General features: G+C 46.7%; 1 protein-coding gene across 2 annotated transcripts in view; it reads right to left on the bottom strand.

The window, feature by feature from the left end:
* Window positions 1-594: 594 nt before the first annotated feature.
* The window catches only part of LOC149341543 (protein amalgam-like), a 282,683-nt gene continuing 258,413 nt past the window's right edge, over window positions 595-24,864 (bottom strand). Inside the window, exons 3-5 of one of the 2 annotated variants that reach the window (XM_089543639.1) lie at window positions 14,550-14,760; window positions 10,055-10,348; window positions 595-2,134 (exon numbers count right to left, since the gene is read on the bottom strand). In XM_089543639.1, coding sequence (XP_089399765.1) covers window positions 2,013-2,134; window positions 10,055-10,348; window positions 14,550-14,760 — 627 coding nt within the window. In that variant the 3' untranslated portion in view covers window positions 595-2,012. Of the gene's footprint in view, window positions 2,135-7,749; window positions 10,349-14,549; window positions 14,761-24,864 lie in introns of those variants that run through there. The other variant, XM_089543638.1, reaches the window with a different exon arrangement.

The raw sequence follows: 24,864 nt of genomic DNA, 5'->3' as shown, positions 1-24,864 counted from the left end.
TCAACATCATGACCAGAAGATCAAGACCTGGTTTACTCTAATGTTACACTCTCCGTGCTTCTTTTCGCACGAACACAGTTCATTTGGCTACATTGAGGGAAATCTACGTATGATGATAGCAGTCTGACGTTGGTACAACCCTGAGAGCTTATGCTCTTCTTAACAGAACAGACGCAACACCTCCTGCCTGCATCTGACGTCACAGTCCTGCACCAACAAACATCGTAGCAAAGCCCGCCTTTCGCACTTTGCTTCAACCACTGTTGATAAATTATTGTGCGCCTGAGAAGTAACGTAGAGAAACGGCGATTTACTTACTTCATTTGAGGAGCAATTACATCAGATGCTTTACAGGGTTCATTACAAGCAGAGCAACAAGACAATGGGTCAGGAACAAAACGCTCCTATGTTGCTGTTTGAAGGGATTCTTGTCTCTGTATAATGTATATCGCCGCTGTGAGCAAAACAAGAAGACAGTATGGGCTACCAGGCAATCGTTATCAAATATTCAGGGGTGCAAATTAAATCCGCATCAAGTTTGCGCCAAGCACAGATGGTGCCATGGCGCGGTGACGGAAGAAGAGACGCACTACAAACAAACAACATTACGTTTTAATGGTCAACCCGCGATATCCTTTACAACCACTGTTACAGGAAGCAGCAGTTCAAATCCGGTTGTTACAAAAAACTCTCTCTGCCTCTAGAATTTTAAGGGAGAAAACAGTTGAAGGGTGTTTTCGGTGATGTCATTTTACTAAGTTCGGTGACGTGACGATGCCTCGTTCGATACCGCCCCACTGGAAGGAACGGAAATCTGCGCTATCAAGAGTACAATTTCCCGCCAGTCCTTCGCTGGCATTCCCAACTTAATGCCCAACACAACAGCGTCACTTCGAAAGTAGGGGCTATTGAAGTATAGCAAAACAACCCCCCAAATAAAGGAGAACATAACGGAGCATTGTAACCCACTCCTTTAGTTCCTGTGCCGTTGAGCACCGGTGCACGGTTTTGAGCCAGGAACCGCGGCGCTGCGCTGCTCACAACGCTTCTTTCTACATTCCTGGTGCACCGCAACACTAATTTTCTTTTTATCCCACATGAGCGCGGGTCCATAGGTATTCCTGTCTCCATTCCTTTTTCCTATCTCCCGCTTTAGTGGAGAATGGCTTCACTCCTGCGCTGAGATAAGCGCGCAATGCTCTTTCTCGTAAGTTGTAAGCTCGCGCCACTCTGCGAGTCAGACATAATCTGCTTATACATATGTACACTCGCGACTCCGATTAAACGACACAATCATCAAAGACGGGACCGCGCGCCTTTCGTCTATTACGTCGTCGCTCACGGAGCCTGACGAGGACAGTCGTTGTTCCGACGGGCGCTGCAATCGTTCTCAGTTCGCAACACTGCACGAACGTTGTTTCCACGTAGACGTGCTTACCAGTCGGAGCGTGCCTGGAATCGTACAAAGTCTCTACGGTGTGAGACGACACTGAAAACAGCGGCACGTTGAATGTCTCTTTCATTTCACTCCCTCGGACAGCAGCCCTGGAACTGCGATACACCATCCGCGAGGAACCGGGTAAAGGAGAAAAAAAAAAACGAAACCAGAGTGTATCAGCAGGGGGCGTAGAGTCCGTCGGGTGATTGCTTCTCCTTCTACCTGGTAACAACGACGCGCATGGCGGAGTGAGTGCCCGCGCGTACGTGTCAGCTTGCTTCTGCGTGTGCGGGCGTGGTTCATACTGTTCACAGTGAGTGCTCTCCGGCGTGAAAACAAGTGCTCTAACCCTTATCACTCCCCGAACACAGGGCGAAGCCCAATCACGCGCGCACGCCCCGCCGCCGTCGTCGTCCCTCGACACACTCGGTGTCAGCGGAGCTTCCCGCCACGCTCGCTCTGCGGCTGTGGTGTCTCTCCGGGTGTGCGACTCGCAGTTGTTGTCCCCTCCTCCGTTGTCGCGCGCCGTTCAGTTCACAACGTCCGGCTCATCTGGGTGGCGGCCGGTCGCTCGTCACCGCCGCCTCGAGCACACCTGGAGACACAGCGCCACCGCGAAGAGCGTGAAGGGCGCCGACCGGGCGCACATGGCGGCCGACGGGTGCTTGCCGTGCTGCATGGCCGCCGGGTTCTCGCCTGCGCACAAAGGGAGGGAGGGACGAGGCGGGCGACCAAGCAAGACCGTGAGAATGGTTGCAGCGACACCGAAATGACGCGGAATTCAGCGGCTTACTTCAATCTCAACCTAGGCTATTAGGGACGAGACCTCAGACACGTGCTTTGCTCCACTGTTTTAAAATATTCCAGGAGGCGGTGGAAAAAAATTGTCAGAAGTGCACTTTCTAAGTAAACGGAAGTACACGAGAATCAGCCACGATCACGGAGCTTTTTTCAAAGAATTACCTTCACACGCCTTGCGTGCAGACCTGAGGCTCAAGATTTGGCCACTCCCCGTTTGCTGAGATGTGTTTTTGCTCTTCATTGTTCTACTTTCATCCGTTAGGTTATAGCGGTATAAATAGTTTTTTTTCTTGTATGGCTAATTCTCGGTGCATGCTTTTGGTTAGGAAGTCGTGATGTTTAATATAATATTTTTTCTCTTTCGATCTTGAAATTCTAGGGATAAAAAGTGTCTCTAGTAGGTAAGAGAAGTAACTAGCGCTTTTTGCATTTGAGTAACTCGAGAACGTTACATGACACATGTGAGAGGCATCCTGAGGAAGGGTCGCTTCTTTTCAGTCACGAGCGAACTGTCCTGCACATTTGTGGCGGTGGCTGTACTTCCGTTTCTGCAACGTTACGCAAATAACCGTCAAGAGCAACAGTTAACATTAAGCAGCTGCCACTGCACAGTCACCAAACAACCAGTTATGGCTTCGCGGCATTTGCTTAGAACACCTTAAATGCCAGACAGCGGAACGCAATATCTAAGTCGTTACCAGGAATTCGGGACAAATATTTCTAATTCTCTTGGCTGTCTCCACATGGCGCATGGCCTTAAGCATTTAAAAATAGCGCGATGACGTCACCCGTGACGTAAGGAAGAAAGAGAATCACCGGGTTGCTGCACAGCTGAAGGCAATAAGCCGCTAGGCTTAGCTGCTCTGGCTGAGTGCTGTCCCGAATTCATAGTAATGGCAGCATTGCAAATCAATACAGAGCGAGCTGATCCACAAACTGGGCGCAGTCGAAATAAGCGAAAGCATTCGCTGCTGGTACATACTCTGAGAACGCAGTCAGAAACGTCATAATATAATAGCGCTGCCCATGACACCACTCGTATGCAGTTCAGTGGTTGTTGCTCATAACGAACAAAGTGCCCCCTATCGAAAAAAAAAAGTCATCTTTGTTTATCTCGTAAACAAGTATCAGGACGACTGTTTGAGGACAGTCGTCATCGGGTGGCTTTTATCGATCTCTTAGGTAATTTTGCACTTGTATAGTTATGACAACATCGCATCCACAATAGACCTTTCCACAAATTGCAGCGCCGCGCCATCCCCTAGCGGATCCGCGCAAAGCATGATGGGAGAAAAGAGCGGTCGCCGTCCGCGTCGTCTGCTGTCAAGCGTGTTGCTGTGTTGTGCCGCCGTGTTCAGGCGTTGTGCGTCTTCTCGTGCGCGTTGTAAATGTTGCAGCGCATTGCTGTGGTGGTTATCTCTTAGTCTTTCTGCAATATGTGGGGATTTTTTTAGACATTCGACATGTCTGCAGATTAGAATCGCGGTGGCGGTCAAAGGTGCTGCGTGCCCGGCTGTAGTAACAACACGAGAAAGGACATCAACATTTCATACCACGTATTCCCCAAGGACAAGAAGCTGAAGCTAGAATGGGTGCGCATTATAAATCGGCAAGGTCCGCAAGGGCGATTTACCCTGTGGAAGCCTTCGAAACACCACAAAATATGTGGTACGCATTTCAACACTAGCGGGCGCAAGGGATACATGGATCGTCTCTCCACGATCTTTCCACACCGAGTGTATGCGCAACGAACGCCTGCTGTGATTACGCAGAGCAATGGGCACATGCGAATCTCCAACTTCGGCTGGTGACCGGGGCAGAGGGCGTCGTGACTAGGTACGGCCAGGACGCCACAACCGGCAGCCTGAAGGCCGCCCGCAATGCTGCTGCATAATTTTCGTTTTTTTAGGCTTTTATGAATAAAGTTATTCACCACCACCATGGGCACATAAGCGGCGAGGGCTCTGTGTATGCATGCATTGGGAGAACGCCGGTCTTTGCGTCTGCTGGTGCTCGGCTGGTGATCCGTGGCCGCGGAACGCAACACCCGACGGTGTCACGCTTACTGTGTCAACCAACTGCGTCATGTTTAGCAAATAGCTCGTGTTCTGTCTAAGGGAGTGCTTGAAGATTATATATTACAGCAGTGAACATTTACCGCGTCAGCATGAAATTTCCCCAGGAGCGCCTCGATGAGGACGACTGCACTCATACTGTTGTTTACATCGCTGCGTACGAACAGTTAGTACTCGTTTTCATGACATAAAACGCAATCGGCGCTTTAGTTTTATTAATCAACCCGTTTTCTTTTTTACCGGCTGTAGCCGTGCTTGTTTACGCAGTGCGATAATGCGTGGGAAGCGATGATGCGACCGCACGCCTGAGAAACACTTAACCGCGGGCTGTTGACATCGCGCAAGACAGGCGCTTCTCGTTTTTTGTCCCGGCTTCCTCCGACGTGACCAGTACTTTGTTTTAAACTACTTTATCCAGAAGTATGTTTGGCGACCGTTCGCTTTAACTGAAACGGCCTAACTTGTTATCCACACAAGCTAGCGACGGCGACGACTGCTGCTGGCCGTAAAGCACGGCTCTGCAGTCTTGGTCACACCGGCGTTTCACGTTCATCATATGCATGCCCTGCGATGTAAGCAATAATTAATTTCTGGTCACTATTGCCAAAACTACACTCGGTGACCATTTTCATTCGCTAAAGCTAGTGATTCGCTCATCACAACCGCCGCAATCACAGATATATCCTACGGACTCGCTAGGCCTAGTCGTCGCGGAAGGGAAGGGAGTCGTCGTCGACTGAAATTAATTTGGCAAGCGCTTATCGCTGGTGACTGTTTAGGTGTGCACATGTGAAATATGGCCGTTCGTTTCGCTCATTTAGAAGCGCGAACATATTTGCACCGCCGCCTCATCACCGTGCTTTCGCTCAGCCGCCGACAAGGCTGACCGTCCGCCAATCGGATTCGTCGGTGTCGTTGGCCTGAAAAACTTGTCCCACTGCAATCATATTATAGTAAACTAGATATTTCACTATAATTACATGCTGCTGTTGACCGTGATAGTGTCGTTGTCGGAGCAGTGTGACCACCGCCGTCGTCGTCGTTGTACTCTGAAAACGAGCTGAGGCTTTCGAATGCGCTTAGAAGGTTTCGTGTAGCACCGCGCGCGTCCGTCGAGTTCGAATCTCATTCCAGTTCTCGAATGTCATTCGACTCAGATGTCACTCGAACGCTCCTGTGTAGCACAGGTATAAGAAACAGCGATGGCGACGAGATGGCAGAGGAAGGCTTCCGATGATCAGGCGCAGTCGGAGAGACGGACGAAAAGACGCGAGCGCGGCGCCGCGGGCGCCGCGGCGCTCCGTTTTCCCAGAGTGCTTTGCGCGGCCGCTTGGTGGCGCGGCGGAATTTGTGAAAAGGTCTATTCTCTTACAAGTGTGGATTATTTCATGACACAGTTTGTCAACAACAGCTGTAGATAATTAAAGCCTGAATGAATGTGTTCACAAGGAAAACCTACAGGAAAGACATTAGGCCATTAGCAAAACCGGTCTCATGTGGGCTATTCCCGTTTGCTAAAAACAGTTTGTCAAAGAAAGGTCGCCGATTGTAACATGCGGGGAAAGAATGAAAACTACACAACTCATCACCCAGATATGCTTTTCTTCGTCCTTTGCTCAAGGCGAAAGCACTGTAAGGAAAACTTCATTTTTATCTTATTTGCCAATGCCGGCTTTAGTTTTTCGCCTGCTACTTCCTACATAAATTAAAGAGCCGCAAGGCGTATGCAAAGTAAGTCACAGCAACGAACGGCTCCTTTCCGATTGATGCACAAACAAGGGAGCCTGTCGAGTTCTTTAGCGCAACACCCTTTCGGACACGTCACTTAGTTTTGTTATTTTTTATATAGACTGAAAATCACAGAGCATGCGGTCAGCATCAATAAGAATGGCACCAATGATTTCAAGAGGAAGAGGGAGCGGCGCTTAAAATTTGCTTGGACGACAAAAAGAGAAAAGCAGTATTCACAACTTGTGTAAATACATCACCATATAACTTACTCGTTTTGGGTAAGAGGTGGCTCAAAACACAAGGCATTGTCTGGTGAAATGGTCGAAACAAGGAGACGCGCTAAGCTAAGAAACGAAGGCATAAAACTGGGCATGACGGGGTCGTAAGTCTCTTTGAGTCCTGTGCACACCTGGGAAGGGTTTCACTCTTTGCGAGAGAAAACTCAACATAGCTACTTTCTCATGCAGACAAGTTGTTCGAAAAAAGATGGTTTGGTTTATTTTATGGGGTTTAACGTCCCAAAGCGACTCAGGCTATGACAGACGCCGTAGTGGAGGTCTCCGGAAATTTCGACCACCTGGGGTTCTTTAACGTGCACTGGCATCGCACAGTACACGGGCCTCTGGAATTTCTCCTCCAAAGAAATTCAACCGTCGCGGCCGGGATCGAACCCGCGTCTTTCGGGTCAGCAGCCGAGCACCATAACCCCTGAGCCACCGCGGCGGCACCGTTCGAAAAAAGAGAAAGACAAGAGATATTGCTTAAACGCAAACATCATTACAATCCCAGCGTGTAATGTTGAAATACTACTCAGGCAGCTCAACAGTTCAATATAGAGTAATTTCAATGACTGACGATCAAGAGTATAGCGAGACGAAAAACAAAAACCTTAAGAAACCCCTTGCACACTTCAGCAAAACATGAATTTTAACTAGGCAACCTTTTTCACGCATTCTTTACTGACTGCCGTGCATTTCTCAGTCTCTTAATATCGTGTTCCAATTTTTAAGTAATGAATACTTCTCTTTTTATTTTGTCAAGTGAACCATATGCATAGTTATTTTTATCTACATTGTACACATGGATAGCTTGCTACAAGAAACCAACGTCGCGTTGCAGATACGGGTGCTCAGAATCATACGTCAGAGCGGAAAAATAAAAGGGGCGACATCAAACAGTGGCATTCTCAGTATCGCCTCCTCCATCCTAATAATCCTTATACAGCTAGCAATGCCCGAGCGCTGCGGCGGAGCCTTTTCACAAAGGGAACTGTGAGAATTCATATTAGGCCCAGCTCTCCATCTGCGCACGGGAGAATTCTAATCATTGGAGAGCGCAGTATTGATCCATCATTGCCAACAACGCAACTATGGCGTCGCCTGCTGCGAATTCGTCAGGGGTCATTAGTGGAACGACGCCCTGGAGGGAAGCTTGTGAGCGAAAGTCGTCGCGTGGGAGCGCGCGCCGCGCCAGAAGCCTTTCTGTGTCTGATGCGAGCTCGTTCGCTGTAGTATACTTTTTATTCTACTTGTTCATTCACTCGTTTTGAGTTTGAGAAAGAGTTGGGCATGAACTCGTGTTTTGAGCGCGCTAGTCCTCTCGGAAACGCAAATGAGCGCGATGCACGAACTGTCGGGTTTGGTCGTCGACAGTGATACACGCAGACATTCCAGCAAATAATTTGCATCGGAGCAGCTTTTCATCTTATGCTTGAAAAACGGGAGTTTATTGCGAATAAAAAAAGGGATACAAGGTATTTTGCCAACAAAACAGATGTCAGAAGCAAAAACAAAAAAACAGAACATGCGCATCAGAACAAAGAACAGAAAAAGAACCAAATAACTACAAATAAAAAGGCAGCATTGCACTCTGAACCCTACTCAGCATGCAGCTATTTAGAGAATCAACAATATGTGGCTCCATATGTTGCAACCACGTCATGAAACTTTTTGAATTTCTTTATAGCCTTACCACAAGATCTCCTTCAAACACTCAACCTCTTTTCAGAATCTATAGATGCGCTTATACTTTCGCTCACTTCGCAAAAAAAATTGTATTTTTAATAGGGTTGTGTTTTCGCCGTTAACTACTTTTCCTATGCTTAGTGCAGGAACAATAATAAGTGCATATAAATTTATTGCAAAGAAAAAGAAAATTCATGCCAGGCATGTGATTGTCAGCATGCTACAAACAAGGCAGCATGGCTCAGAAATATTTAAGACGATAAAAAAAGAGATTGCAAAACAACAACAAAACACACACGCCAAGAGACCAAAATCAACTAAAATAAAACATAACTGCAATGCATACGCAAATCGTGCATGTGCGTAACAGAAGTGAACATAAAGTATTTAATCATTCTCGGGATTGTTTTCTTTGAAGATCATATAACCAATTTGTGAACCTCATAGCAGGCATACACTAGAACACGATGCGGGCAGAAACACTAATTTCCTGTGGTTAGGTTGTATTGTACAGTGAAGGGTGTCAACAATGTGTCATTATAAAAACGAAACGAAGAAACAATGTTTAGCACTCCGTTTGCCTAGATAGTAAAGATGAATAACAAGAGCATGCTACTAAAAGATTGTAGAAAAGGCAAAAAATTGTAGGATTAAAACTTAGCGATCAAGTAATGTAAATTTTTCAGGCGGAAAAAGACACCCACAACAATAAAGCGCATTTAAATGCCAGCAGCAGGTCTACCAAAATAAAGCAAGCAAGTTGAAAGCAACAATTTGTTAAAAAGCCGTGTTTATATAACAAAAGGAAGTTCAAGTAAGTTCAGATGTCGGTTTCTGCAGGAAATGTTATTAACCAGCATGGGTGCCAAACATTGCATGTGGAACAAATCAATTTCATAGTAACTTTTGAGTTTACTAAGAGATCCACAGAGAACTGCAGTTTCTCCGTGACTGCCACTCGAAAAGTGAGAACGCATTTACCGAAGTACGCTGAACACACCAGAAGCAGCTTGAGAAGACATACGTTTTAAAAATTCAAGACCGCTATAGAGAGTGATGAAAGGGCCCATTATCAATTTAGCAATAGAAACTATTATTTAGACCTTGTAAAGTTCACCTGACTCTGAGAATATAGTGTCCACTGCTCAGTGAACCTAGAGGTGATGTTAACGCTTAACCGCTGTTCGACACACCATCAAGAATTAAGCAACGACATCAAAGTTTTGCAATTGGGCTTTTCAGCATCAGTACCAAGTCCAAGTTAGCAAAGATCCGCATGGCAACACCCAAAAAATACTTAGTTTAAAATCTTCTCGGTAACTTTTGCCTTCAATTTTTGATGGGCGCCATTTTGTGAAGTTTGCTTTGATGGTTCATTCTTTTGTCTTGTTTGCATTAGCCAGCCTTGCACGTGATGCCCGTACCCGCGACTGGAATAGCTCGCCGGGTGTACGGAGCGCTGTCACGAGGAACGGATGGCAATACTATAGGGTAAGGAAAGTAAATGATAAATTTATTTTTCCTAAATACAGTCTGTGCAATCTTCCTTCACCTGCGGTATTTAATGTCATCTTTAATCTCCATGTTCTTTAATCAAAAGTGGCAGTCGGGCCTCACGGTATATTTCCAGTTTATGTGAGTGCAATGTGTGTCGTTTCGAAGGTTGCCTCTCTCTCCCCACAAAAAAAAAAAGTGTCCTGTACATAGTGTTTCTGTAATCAATTCAGCTCTCAAGTTGAACGGAAATCTTCCAATGTAGCGGTAGATTTCGCGAGATTAAACGGGTTTACTGGAACTTTTAAGGACGTCTAGTTATCTTTGAGCGAAACCCAGCATTCTCATTCGCTACCAGCTTTGAAAGTATCTGACGGGGGAAGTGAACACTCTGCCAACTTGCTTAAGAAACTTGCACAAGTCCCACTCCGTCTCAGATGAGCCATCGCGCGCCGGCGTGACCTGAGTCGCGTTAGTGGAAGGCTCGGGCTCCTTGAACTCCGCCTCTTCGGGCTCCGGAGTCCCGGTGCGGCGGCGGTACGCCTTCTCACCGTTCAGCACGTGCACCACGATGCTGGCCGGTTCGGCGTTCGACGGCACGCAGGAGTAGTTGCCCGAGTCGTGCGGCTGCGCGTTGGCGATCAGCAGCCGGCTCAGCGTGCGCGGCGACTTCTCGGTCTGCACCGAGACGCCGTGCTGGATGTCGTAGTTGATGACGCGGGCATCGTGGTACCAGAAGACGTAGTCCGGCGGCACGGGGCTCTCCATCACCTCGCAGGTGAGGTTCAGCGTGCTGCCACTGTTCAGGTAGAGTGTCGGACCGCCGGCGATGCTGGCCTTGCTCACTGCACGGGATACAGAGAAAAAAAAAGCAAGAAAATAAATGAAAGGCAGGCGATATACCAGCTGTGGAAATGCTGGATTGAAGACCGTATTGCAGTGAGATGTTTTCGTGAATGTGCTATGAAACTTAGTGGTCCCATCCTAAGCTCTACACGGCTCTTTCATCTCGTTTCTTTCTTTTCATTTTAAACCTGCATACGTAGGTGTGCTCTCCGATATGAACGAATAAATGTAGAATATATGACATGTGTGGTGTCTTATTCAGCGTAAGCAAAGAGGGTCGTCAACTTAACCACTGCTCCTTCGTACTGTTTCCCGCGGCATTATTGAGATAAAGGAGAGATCGAAAATAGTAGGCAAAAGGCGAGACCGGTTTCTATTCGGGCCAACAATTGGCAGCATTCGCATTTCGTATCCAAACTAGATACAACGAAGCCAGTAAGAGGAAAACGCAGTGTTCGGTATAAAACTTAAGCTCAAAAATCTGAAAAGTAAGCAGTTCTTAGTGTCAATGTAAAATGCATGAAATATATGGTACGTCTTTTTAAAAGCCCACGGAAACACAAACAAACAAATGCACTGAGAACTGCAATAAAACAAAGAAAAGTAAAAAGTGTTTTAACTTATGCTGCAAAACATGGATATAGACTCAGAGAAGAACAAGAACTACTACTACTCTGCAGAACATACATATCAAAATACATGTTGACTTATGTCAGTGAAGTAGTTCGTAGCGCAAACAAGAAGTAACAAACAACTGGTTATTAAAAAAACCTATTCTTCAGCAATCAACCTTGCAGGGTATTCTTGAAAGAAAAAACAAAGCATTCTATTTGACCTGCGACGCCTTCACACTACAGAAACTGCGCGTGCTCCAGCGGGCAAGCACAAGAAAAAATACTCAAAGTGCGTAGTAGCTTGTAGCTTACGTTGGATACCTTGTATTCTCTCTTAAAGTTAAATCTGCGTTTTCTCAATGGCGCAGAGGAAGAAAGCACCAAAAGTGATAAAAAAAAACAGCTCGGAAAGAATAAAGAATCAGCGAAAGTAACATAAAAACTAACATCGAACCTGGCGGACTCAACAAAGGCCGCAGGCGCAGGGAAAGTGTATAAGCTCCCGAAGCTCAGGAAGGACACAGCAAAAATACCGAAATACGCAGCCTCTGCATTGCTACGCAGTCGGGGATAGCGGTGCTTCGCATCGAAATACGTCACGATCAGCGCGCACACACTGCTCCAAACACTGTGTTACCGCGCGCACCTCACTCGCTCGCCCGGCGGCGAGCGCCCTCTCTCGGTCGCTCCTGACTCTCGTTTCTCTTTCTCGCCCGGGCCACTGTCGCGAATTTCCAATTCTATCAGGTACCCCGGCTGCTGCGCCGAACGAGGGGGCGACCGTCGAGAATGAGAGGACGACCATGCCTCTGCTCCGTCGCCGCCGCCGATGCCTCCGTAATGACATTCAGCAAAAGAACACAATCAAATCTGCTTTGTGTTTCTTCTCGTATTCCCTACCGCACCGCCAAGCAGTGACCCGCTGGTTCGAATCAAAAGAGGGTAGCCCTGGAACAAAAGAGTCGACTTCATACAAATGAATTCGCGAGCCCCGCTGTTTGCTTCGCCTGACGGCCCATCTACATCGGCGAGATGCTTCGTTCACGTTTCCTCTTCATTCTTGCTTTCCTTGCCTATCGCTCTCTCTTTCCTTCGCACTATCTCGATGTCTCCTCTTTGCGCAAGCTGACTCGCGGTGCCTTTGTTTCATCCTGTTCTCTCGTCCTGCGGGCGAGAATGTGTCCAACAATGAGATGAAAGCGCGGATACCACTGCTGAGGATCGGAAGGCCTCTGCTGTGCTGCCGACGTGAGCCGGAGGCGCCTGGGTGGTTACTGAAACCTCAGAGCTGCTGTTTAAGCAGGTGGTCTCGCCGAACGCATTACGAGGAGTCGATAACCTTGGCGAAGCGCACGCCTTCTTTCTTTACGCCGTTTCTTTCAGGCTATGTGTGGAGAAAGAACACTCCTTTCAGGGAGTCCCAAGTGTGGTCGCATTTTATCTGAGGCCTGCAAGGTAAAAAAGAATAACAAACGAAGTAATTGACTGAACAGCCGAAGTGTTTACTTAACTGCTGCTTCACTGCGTAGTACCAGCAAAAAAAAAGGGCAATGGCAGTTCACTTTGTTGCAGCGTCGAAAACAACAGCGGTAGTAGTTAGACCTCAAAACTGCATAAAGATAATACTACTAGCGTGGGCACATTATCTAAAAAAAAAAAAGAAAAGAAAACTGGGTACGAGCAGCCAATTCTATTCCTCACTGGCCTGTCTAGTTCAAGAGCTGGTGTGCTCTTGCTAGTACTACTTTGGCAATTAGGTAATTGATTAAGTTCACCACTCTCAGCTTCGAAATTCAAGGCTAAACTTGCAATCAGCAAGTTGGAGAGCATCCTGGAAAATAGAAGATTTAGCAGTATTTGTCTTATTTTGTGTAATGCTTTGGTACTTTCTGCTTTCGAAAGGCAGCCCGTCAAAACAAAGAAACCAGATGTTACTATGTGCTTCTGAGCCGCAGTAGCTCTGCTCCTCACATGCGAATTTCATTAGCCTAAAGTGATACTTTCCCCTTTGTTTCTGACTTTCTGCGGCTGCTCATCGTTGTTGTGACTGTCAGCTCAGCACGTAGCACATGACACTGAGGATAATTTCCTCGTTTTACTTTTCAGTAAAAATTGATTTTACTTCCTTTTTTGGGTATGTTGACATTTGACCGGTAGCAACAGGCGCATTTATTGCCGAAAAGAAGGCATTAAAATTTCTCAGTCACTCGAATAAAACTCGTAATGTTTACACCGAAAAGAACTTCGTGATCACCGTTTGGATGCGAATAATTGTGTTTCGTTGCCTAAGGCATCGACGCCCAAAAAGTTGCGTCCAAGCAAGCAGCTTAATTGTGAGATCGGCTGGTGATGGTGACGACGCGTAATTCTGACCTCGCAATGGTTCAGTACCGCGCACATCCGCGGACATCCGAGTTTGCCTCTCGAAAGGATACTAAAGACAAATTGAATTTGTCCTGTATCGATACACTATCGAACTGCAAACACAAAGGCACTTATTTTAGTGAAAACAGAGCTGTTGTAAGCTAGAAAAGGGCAGAAAATAAACTGCAGGAGTCGACATCATCGGAATTTTATTTTTAACCTTTCCCGGCTAACAGGAGCTCCGTTTTCGCTGAAATAAGCGCCTTTTTCTTTAGAATGTGGCAACCTAACGAAATAGGCCAAATTCAGTTTCAGTAGAACTTGCTGCTTGGCTAGTTTGTCACTCATCTTCAGTCCTCAGTGTCCCGTCAGCGCGAGAACTCAGATAGTTGCTGATGGGCGGAGTTGATGGAAATAGCGATCAGTCGGAAGCGCAGTGAAATGGATTGTAAAGGAGGTATTGGCTCGCTACTGTTTCTTTTGTATTTTATTGTTCGTCCAGATTTCTTTATTACTCAAGCCAAACGAAGAGAACGCTATTGTTCGGAACATTTTCAGACCGGAAATTTGCGATTCTTGAAAACTTACCTTTCGCTTGCAGTAGCAGAGGCAGCTGCCGCCTTCAGCGCAGTCAAGCAAGCCTGATCAGCGCGCTTTACATACCCAGCAGTTCCGGATTAAAGCATTTTTAATAAGAAAAAGTTTAAAGTTTTTGAACGCAATTTTTTCATATATTGTAAATTTCATTATAACCTTCAATATATCCACATATCCCGCGTCGGCAGGATTGCATTTTTTTGCTATTAACGTTTTCGCCATCATCGTCAGAAGCGTTCACCATTGCTTTTCTATGGCAGTCTGAACTGCTCATCGCAAGCGACGGAAAAGCTTTGAAAAAAATTTTGCCACATATCAGAAGCATGAACCATTACCTTCAGTATTTCCATAACAGTATCCTACCATTTTTCAATATTCAATTTTTTTTTTCCCCAAGAATGTTGGACATGATAGGCTCCGAAGTGAACTGTCCGAGCTGCCGTCATTGCAGGCTCAAACTTCAAGAGTCGAAAGCATCAGCAGATCAGCCCGGTTGCTTTAACTTAACCTCAAGAGATTAAGCCAAGAAAAATTGCTCCATTAACATCCTAAGGAAGCTAGTAACAAATCGGTTTTCAGGCACGTTCATTTGAACAAGAAAGGCACCGCGCGAGGCGGCGCTCACCGATGACGTTGAGGGCGATGAAGCGCGAGATCTTGGGCAGCGTGCTGACTTGGCACTCGTACATGCCGGCGTCCTTCTTCTGCGGGTACTGGATCTGCAGCATCCACAGATCAGAGTTGTCCATGTGGATGGCCTGGAACCGCTGGTCCGAGGTGTACGTGAAGCGCCCGACCGTCAGCACGTGCAGGTCGCGCCGCCGAATCCACGACACCTGCGAGGCAAGGCAAGGAAAGATCGCGTGTTCTGTAAAGGGTCTTTCACCGGCAGCGAATGGCCTACGACTGCAGTGGCGTCGACGTGAGTGCGAAGTAATATAGAGCCGACTGAGCGCACCGCCTCTTCACCGGAAGGTTTTTCCCCTCTTTCTTGAAAATATGTGAGCTTCGAAAAATAACAACAATAAGACCCTAAACCCCCTCTCACCAGTACTGCACTTTCAAGCGTCTCTTCAGTTTTCTTCTTTCTCTTAGCACTGCTGGCTCCTTGTAAGCAACTGGGACAAGCGCATCCGCAGCACATGAGACGCCCGCTATGCAGAAACTTATAAACTTTCACCCTATTACATGATACTTATTTTTTGCAAGGAACATGAACAGCGCTGTCATTGTTTTATGCGAAGCATACTACTTTAGCTACCACTTCAGCCCTTCACCGTGGTTGTGCGCCTCCAAATCACGTGATACATGACGTCACACCACGTGACACGATGACGTCACGACAGTAGAGAAACGGGGGCCCACCTCGCGCCGTCGCTGTGGTTGTGCGCCTCCAAATCACGTGATACATGACGTCACACCACGTGACACGATGACGTCACGACAGTGGAGAAACGGGGGCCCACCTCGCGCCGTCGCTGTGGTTGTGCGCCTCCAAATCACGTGATACGATGACGTCACACCACGTGACACGATGACGTCACGACAGTGGAGAAATGGGGGCCATCTCGCGCCGTCGCTGTGGTTGTGCGCCTCCAAATTACGCGACACGATGATGCTTCGCATTCTCCAGGCTTAACCAAGTTAAGCCTCAGCCATTTTTTGTTGCATGGCGTCTGAATTATGGAGCGTAAGCTTGTCTGTTCTTTGTATGCCTTTGAATTCGGCGATTGAGCTCGCACTTTATTAAAGGTAATGAGGAGGCGGAAGAAGAAGTTTATTAAAGAGAAGGGGAGCTTTCCGAGATTTTGAGTGCGGTCCTTATTCCAGAGCTGCACTCGCTTGAGCTACCCTGCGGACTTCTTGGTTGAGGGCCCGTTTTTCCTCCAGGTTATCGCTAGTTAACAGCGCCTCCCACCGCTCAAAAGACGTGTTTTGTGTCTGTAGATTGTTTCGAACCATCTAGCCCGCGAACAAGTGTTACCTCAGAGATGTGTCTTTTTTTTTTCTATTCAACAAGGAACAGAGGATGGGGCCCTTTCAAACGTTCCAGGCCGTATTACAGAGAATTAACACTTCATGCGAGCTTCGTGTGCATGCTGGGCCACAGTGCGTTAACGCGTTTTATTTATTTCGCCTTCATTCTGCGCCTTGGGTTTCTCCTAATTCTCATTGACTAGCTGTCGTTAACGTCATGACAAAAATGGCCTAGGCAAGCATGCAAATCAAGTGGCCCCAGGTGGTGAAGTTATCCCGGGGCTATCGGCTGAAATACCTGCCTTAGAAGAATTAGCCTGAATTGGCCCCAGTATCGTTGTTCAACGTATATTTTAAGCAACCTCCATTCATATTGGACCCTTGGTTTAAAACTTTGCAAGCAGTAACCCGGGAGTTGATTTACAACAGAGGAGTTTGCTCAATTTGCATGGATAGAGTGCATTTTCGCGCGTGTTGGTTGCCCACTGCTTGGTCCTGGTTAAGGAAGCGTATGTGATTTCGTCAGGCCAGCGTCCATCGGCTCATAAAAAGAAGAGTTCAGGAGAAGAACGCAAGAAAGAAAAGAGGCAATAAAGTATCTCGTAATTATCAGCTTCAGAGTATTTAGGCTGGGCGTTGTGGCGTTTTATCCACTTATATTTTTTCGCGACGAGGTAGGAAATGTCGATGCACCTACGCATCGGATCCAGCTGGTTTGCAGTGCTTGTCACCTCTTCTTTTTTTTTTTTTACACGCGGGAGGGCAGAAAGGGGTGAAGGAAGGAACGGGGACCGCACACTGACAGTGTTGGCAAATTGCGTTTTCATGTCAAGGTCTTTCTTTCCCAAGCGACAACTCCCCAACAGGGTTGTCTCCACCGCAGAAAACTAATTCTGTCTCCCGCATTATACTTTCCGCAGCCCCACTGACATCATCCTGCGCTGCGCCTCTAACCCGTTGTCTGGCTTAAACTGTGCAATGCTGTGTGAGCTAGAGAGAGCGTTGGAGAATATGGGGCTGAGTGTACCACATTCGTTCGCGCCTAACAGTGATTTGTGATTAGCAAGCACTTTTTTCTACTCTCCTCTCTGCTGCTCGCCAGCGTATGCGCACTAGCTAATGCTGAATTGCTAATCAATGCAAGCAGTTCCAGTGAATGTTTTCGCTGGTCAGCTGACGACAGCCCTACCATCCACACCACTGCACGGTTTTAACGCAGGCCACACGACGAGCTGCTTCGCGCATACGTCGAAACCGCGTTTCGTGCAGAGGAGTCTTCACGAGTAAAGTCGCAAAATCAACACCCTCGTTCCCCTATAGTGATGGCACGACGGCTTCGTTCGACACGAAGCAAGAAGACAAAGGGAAGCGAGGCGCAGAAACACAAGCAAATGAATGCGACGGGAGCGCCGTGCGTTCGGGAGTGAGTGAAAACGCGCGGACTCATTCTAAGCACGCCCTGGGACACGCCAAATTGCTTCGTGTCTGGGCTGCCAAGCGGGCAGGGGGCGCCCCGGCATCGTGCCTCGGGCTTAGTCGGCGCTGCACGCGCGTCGTGAATCTTGATAGGCAAATTGTCGCGCGCGAGCCCGCCCGGGCCCTCGCCCCCGCCACCGCCACCGCTTCGTTTTTCGTGACTCGAGGCGACTTAATGCAGGCTGCCGGAACGATGGCAACATTCGCCTTACGACCAAGACGACGGAACTCGTTCTCCATCCGTCGCTCCTGGCAAGCTTCACACGCTGATGCTTGAAAAGGGTTCCGACTGAGGAGGTGCATAAAAGGGGAAACACAGAAATTGCGGGAGAGGGAGAGTACAATTTGCAATTGGTCAATTTACTCCGGTCCAGTTTACGTCGGCGGAAAATTGCGATGGAGTCTTAAAATGAATGATGCGTCCACTCCAGCTAGTGAAACGGAATTCTGGCAGATAGGTATCAGTGGTGAACTTGGGGTATAATGCCCACCTGAGACCCGGGAAGAAGCTGGGCTTGTCAGCTTGAATGCAAATACAGTTCATAAGTCTGGTGCTTGCCATGAATGTACACACGCACAAAAAAAATTCAGGGGGCACTTTGTCTAAAGTGGGTAGAGGCGGAAGCGTTTTCCGCACCACCTTCGCTGTTTCTGTGGCACTGGTGGCGTCACATGTAATTGAGTACTAATTACTAAGTGATGACAAATCACTAATTAATGATTAATTACTGATTAATGCCTGAATACTAATTAACAGCTAATTAATGACGCTTAAGCTTCGCCTTTGGAGTGGAACGCGACAGCGCGTTGTAGCGCTGCCAGGGAGTCCACAGAACGCCACCACCCGTTCGGCGCGATGCCTTGCCCTTTGAACGCAACGCTTTTTGAGGAAAGGAAATAGCGCAGTAATTCTCTGTCATCTCGGTGGACACCTGAACCGCACCGTAGAGGAAGGGAGGAAGTGGGAGTGAAAGAAGATAGATAGAGAGGAGCCGTAATGAAGAAAATGAAAATTGTATTTGAGGAAAGGAAATTACGCAGTAACTGTGTCACAAAATTCAAGGGGGGGGGGGGGGGGCACTTTTTTGACCTAAAGTGTGGTCACTGATGTGTGGTTAAGATGTTAAGCTTCACCCCTAAGAGTGGAACGCGACAGCGTCTTTCAACGCTGCCAAGGAGTCCATAGAACGCCATCGCCCATTCGGTTCTACGCCTCGCTCGTCCGTAAATTGGTTTTTGAGGAAAGGAAATGTATCTGTCTCTCATTTGTCGGTGGACACCTAAACCTCGCCGGAAGGGAATGGAGGAGGATGAGAGTGAGTGAAGACACCGTATTCACTAGACGCGCCTTTGTTCATTCCAAACCATCGAGCTGGCATGGCGGAGTGGATAGATGCTCGTCTCTCACGCCGAAGACCGGGGTTCGATTCCTGAGCTCGACCAATTTCTTAATCGGTTTTATTTATTTATATGGCCTGACTAGTAAAGCTAATTAGGCTAATTGGGTAATTAAGCAATTAACTAAGCTCAGTCCCACTTACTTGGAGCATCACTATACGATCCCTTCAACTGGTTGCATGGTTACTAGCCAAAGTACAATTGGCCCCGTTTGAAATTCGCGCACTGTGACGTCACGACCGTTTCCACCAATTGAAAAGCGTGACATTTTCTGTCGACAACTGCTGCTTACAACGATGAGACATTAAAGGCTTCCGCCTTAAAAAGTTGAAGCCGTCCATACAACAGTTGGTTTTTCCTCTCGCAGGTTTCCCCATGCTCACCGCTATGGGCCACTGGGCATACAGAAAAATGCTACACCAATTTATTGCTCATATTTTGCTGAATACATGCACGACGGAATGCGTGTTCAAGCGAAAATTTGAATTTATCTCACGCTAAAGTCCGAGAAACGAGTCAGCTGTTAGGCGGCTGGGAGCAAAAAACTTGATTCAGTCAAATCAAAAAACTTTAAACACTTCTCAGAGCGCCCCTCCTGTCAGAAAGTTGTTGGAAGGCTCTTTACATAGGAACACAATGCGCATTCTCTGACTTCCGCTATTAGTGACGCTGCGGAGGCGATGCATTGAAAGAAAAGCGTTAGTTAAACCCAGTAGACTTGAGAAAGCATGTGTTTAGCCTGGTTGGCTCATAGTATTCCTTTGTTTGGTAGTTGGCCCGTCTGGCGACGATATTAGACTCAGGTTAGGTTTCGCCAAGGTCTCGCCAGGTTAGGTTTCACCAAGGTCAACCTCAAGGTCACCCTCCCAGCGGCTACAGCGTCCGCGACGCTCCTCCGAACCTACCCGACCTTACCCGAACTATTCCGAGGCTTCAAAGAAGATTCTTGATTGGGACCGCGTTAAGTAGTGATTTTGCATTGAAATACCTAAAAGGAGAAATATGCATTACACAATATACGCGATGCTCTCGGTGGATATACCGAGCGAAATGAACCAGCGACCGACGGTCCTTGCGAACGCACGTCGTCGCGAGAGCAGCGTGACTTTGCAGTTTTCACTTGGTACTTGCCAACCTCTTCGTACGTTGCCATATTTTGTGAAGTAGTGGGCTACGCTGACGCTCCAGCAGTTGTTTCCACCATTTTACGACGTTTTGGCTAGGCAGAATGCTGACTATTGCGCCTTTCTAGCGCGCAGCACTAAATAAATTAAGCTGCGCAAGGGAATCAGAGCAAATATTTAAAACATTCATGCAGCTTTTTGCTTTCCGTTTTCTTTCAATCTTGTCGTGGCTTGTGCTTTTCATTTTATTTTTTTTTTGCTTCTTCAAAGAGCTGTGTGAACATAGAAAATAAGGTTCCATGTCGAGGATTACAAGAGTATCAAACGCATTCACCGCGGTAAATTTTGAACGCCTCACTGCGACCCTATAGGATTAAAATTCTATAAACAGCAACTTCAGGCTGCCTCACTTTTTTTTTGGAAAACTGCTGTTTCATATTTATTTACTTCCTTTCCTTGGTCAATTCCTGTGCGAGGTATAGCTGGTCGTGCAGATTAAACTTTACTAATGTTGTGGCATTCATACGCTGAGCAAGTGTCGACGTTGGTTTTCATCGGTTCAGCGAACAGGCATAACCTACATTTGTTAGGCGCAGTTCTGCCAATGGGAAGCGAGCGCCGACGCAGTTCCCAGGCGACATTCACTTCGGCTCAGCGTTCGCACCTGAGCTTTATCTCTCGCGAAGCAGCCTGCCGTGCGACCTCCCTAAAACCAAGGTTGTCGGTAGCCTGGGCGGCCCGTTAATGCACAAATGCACTGGCGTGTTTTCCGCTAGTGCAGGAACTCGCATTAAACCGGAGATTTACGCGCCAGATAATGGCTCATTTTAGAAACCCGCAAGCGCACATTCTATGGAAATCGACATAAAAGGCAAGACTAGAAATAGGTCGACTGTGTAGGCAGTACAAGCACTTGTGTGCTTAGTTAATAAGCTTCGGCTTTCATCGTTCCCAGTGTGATGTTTGATTACCAGTTTTATGCTCAGAAGCGTGTTCTTGTCGGTGTTTAGTTATTCTTATTATTCTATTAGCAAAAATAGGGTGTACTGCGTAGTCTTCTCTATATTCTGTAATCTCGCTGAAATCGACCACCGAGATATGCATGGAAACCTATAAAAATTATTTTTCTATATTTTTTGCTCCTCCTTCTCAACCTTTCATGAAGCAGTCCTAAGAAGCTCGGAAGAAGTTCGGATAAAACTTCAAGTAAAGTGATAGCACCACACCAATCGCGAGCTTTCACCGGGCTGAGGCGCATGTTTTTCTTCTTTCTGACATTATGTTTGCTGTGTCTGTGCGTTTAATATTTTTTTTTTTTTTGCAGCGAAAAGTGTGGTGTGACACGGTTTGCTATTAATTGTTTGGTTCGGTTTAGTTTGGTTTATTGGAGTTTAAGGTCCCAAGGCGACCCAGGCTATGAGGGTCGCCGTAGTGCAGGGCTCCGGAAATTTCGACCACCTGGGGTTCTTTAACGTGCACTGAAATTGCACAGTACACGGGCCTCTAGAATTTCGCATCCATCGAAATTCGGCCGCCGCGTCCGGGATCGAACCCGCACCTTCCGGGCTAGCAACCGAGCGCCGTAACCACTAAGCCACCGCGGCGGGGCTGGTATTGAGCACAGGTTTTTGGACTTGTTCCACTATTGTTCTGCAGCTGCTTTCTGGTGGTCGTAATGCCAGTGGGTCCTAAAACATATACTTCGACGTGCCATAGACAGATAGGCGGGCGTGAGCGATTAATGGAAACATTTATTGTCACCCTGTACATCGACCTATATCGTGAATCGTGCACCCAGCAATTCAGTCTGTGTCCTCCATACTAGCCGAAAACAACAAGAGAAAGGAAACCTCTGGATAAAGACCAGTTGAAATCAGGCCGATCCACTCTTTCAGTGGCGGGGAAAAAAAAACATATGCATTACTCAGTTAGCCATTGAAAGTTACTAAGTTATAGCGGGTCGTATAGGATACATGAAATAATGAAAATGAACATATTGCATGTGAACAATAATCAAGGTCGTCAAAATCTTAGATCACCTGTAATCCGTCGACGATATTTCTCGCCGGAGGGCAGGCATGCAATTTATGAGGCATTTGAATTCCAGCTCAGAACATTGGGCGGGTAAAGAGCAGCTTTAAGAGCGGCAGTGGCCGTGACCAAGTAAACGACGTCCTTTAGTGCTCGTCAAATCAAGGCGTTCGACGCTTAGTGAGGGTCACTGCTTATAAAGCCTCTAGGGAATTGCTGCGTCTAAAATTGTCACATAGCGTCTGGAACTCAACGGCGCCTTCAGTGTCAACAGTAACTATCGGCTTCTTCATGGTTGCTGAAAAACGCAGTTATAAAGCCCCCTGAATTCTGACCCAATGAAAGAGCCTGCAGAACTAGTTCAAAACACAAACCGGAGGTATCCTTGCATACATAAACGGGGTGCAACATCGTTGACCTTGCGAAACCAAACGGAGTATATACGAGTGTGGATATGTCTACAATCAAACATAAAGTCGCTGGCCACGTGTTTTACGGCGCTCTTTCGAGACGAACGATGGGAATAAAACAAGCATGGGTGAAACATACAAATTACCAAAACTTTCCACTTTCAATGGAGCGATAATTCTCTGTTGAGACATAAACATAAACTCCCCGACGTTGTACTTTAGCAGCTTCTTGGAATTTTCCCTCGCAAGGTAGTCAAAGATATCGTAGAATACTCAAATGTGGGATATTTTACAGCCACACTGTGTAAACTTTGGCAGTAAAGCCCGCATACATTTACACTGCGTACCGAAACCGGAGAAAGTAGGCGCATATCGCGGCATTTAACGAGCTGGGGATGTTTATGATCCATTCCTAACAGTATACAACCCACTAAGCTTCGTCACATAAAAGAAGGGTGGTAAGGTTTTCATTCAAACGCGTGAAAATGTTTGCTGCAACTTTACTCAGGGAATGCTACGAAGAAGGATAATCTTTGTAATTGTGCACGTCTGATGAAAGCTTAGCAAATTCCATGGTACCTGCGCAGACATAGTTGCCTGCGTTGTAACAGCAGGCCTACTTCAAACCAAGAAAGGCACCTCATGCGCTAGAAGTAGCCCTTTTTTTTTTTACTGCGGCAGCATGATTTCTGGCAAAAAACAAAGTACTGACCAAGAGCACATGCCCCGGCATCAATTAGAAAATGCCCACCTGAGTAAAAAATAATAAAGGAGTCAGCCCAGGTAAATATAAACCTTGCTGTAAACAGTAAATAACGAGGCAAGAAAACAGCGCCTGCTTCAAGCCGCATAACTGTGCCCAGTGATAGAAAGCGCGAAGGAAACATAGTACTTTACTTGAACTCTTCACCAAGTACTTGTAAAGACGTGCTGTTACATGCTTATGTGATTACTTATTAATTTTTCCACTCCTATGCAAGTGTAAGAAAGCATTGCAGCCTTTGTCATGGGCAACTAAATAACTGAATCAGAACAGGGAAGGAAAAAGAGGGGCTTGTTATGACATACATGATGGAGCCAAGTGTCAAATGGCAATGGAGATTTTTTTTAAATTTGTGGTGTTCATCTCTGGGAGATTAATAGGGCGCATTATTTTAAAGATAACTGATTAGAAAGCAGAAGAAAAACAACCACATGCCACCAATTGGATCCGAACTCACGACCTCCGAATTTCGCATGCGGTGCTTTACGAACTGAGCAACAGAGACGGCTGTCTTATCTTCTATTTTCGGGGGTGTTTATGTGTAGTATAACCGAATCTTTATAGTGTTCTCCAGCGCCACCCTCGTCCATAGCGGCGGGCGTTGTGCGGCCTGTATTACCGCGAGTACCTCTTTAACTATTCAGCAGACAAGGGAAAAGAAAAGAGGGGCTCGTTAGAGATTTAGCTCTTGTTTTGGTACATAGACCTTAAAGCACAGACAAGAACCCCAATAACGAGCTGTTGAAAGTGGCGAAAAACAAACTGGGAAAGGTATACACTGTCTTAGACAAAAGGCTGTTAAAAGTGCATGAGTAAGACTATAGGTGGTGTTTTTAGTGTTTACAGGATTTGTGTTGTACGGCGACTAGTCTATAGGATTTGCCTGTAAAAAATCTACATTGAAAAATTCTATGGACAGCCTACAGACTGCCTGAAGGAATTTTCCCAAGAATTGTCTTGTGGCTCATCTTTTTTTGCTTGCTGGGGAGTTTTTAGCACTCACTAGCGAGTACAGAGTGGCGTTGATGAAGGGGTTAGTGACTGAGGTAAACCTTGTGAAGAGTTCCAACAGTCGAGTGTCGTGCGCCGTCACGAAAGCGAGAAGGCAAGATTCGCAGTTTTTATTATAGAAGTGATGAACTACGGAATTAACATAAAGTAGACACAAAGCTTCCACATTCCCGAACACAACTCTTGACAACTGCCAACAGCCCGCTTATCCTGGAAAGAACACTGTAAATTTTCTACACTAATGTGGGCACTACTACCTTCGCCGGGGAAAAAAAAAAAAAAAATGTGGGATGAGGGTCAGGTCGCGATTTTAAGCGCTGTGAAAAGGTTTCAAGCTGATTCTGTGGGATGTTCTTGAACGAGGACTCTGCGGACAACGTCTCGCTTCCCTGTGGGTAAGCATGAACACGAGTTTGCACACCACCAGTACTCTTCACCAAGCAGCAAGCAATGTCATGAGTTTAAAAAGATGATGTATTGCACGCCAGGCGAAGAGCTCTTGTCTCTTCAGTTTTTTACTTTCTATGTAACATGCAAACTGAATTTTTTTGTTGCAAAAGTTTTGAAATCTACTCTGTTGCCGACGCGAATACTGCATGTCCACTCTCACATACTGCTGCCATTAGAGCGGTAAATACATCATGTGCCATTTAGTCTCATGTAATCGAATGATAAATGTGATTCGCACGTTGGAGCGTTTCATTATTAGCAGTCCTTTGGCTATCCCTATTGAAACTTTCCTATGACGGT

Source organism: Amblyomma mixtum, chromosome 5 (genome assembly GCF_055824585.1).
Source record: "Amblyomma mixtum isolate Tamu chromosome 5, ASM5582458v1, whole genome shotgun sequence".
Classification (NCBI taxonomy): domain Eukaryota; kingdom Metazoa; phylum Arthropoda; class Arachnida; order Ixodida; family Ixodidae; genus Amblyomma; species Amblyomma mixtum.
Note: the sequence above shows the minus strand (reverse complement) of the source record. Positions and strands in the feature narration are given on the sequence as shown.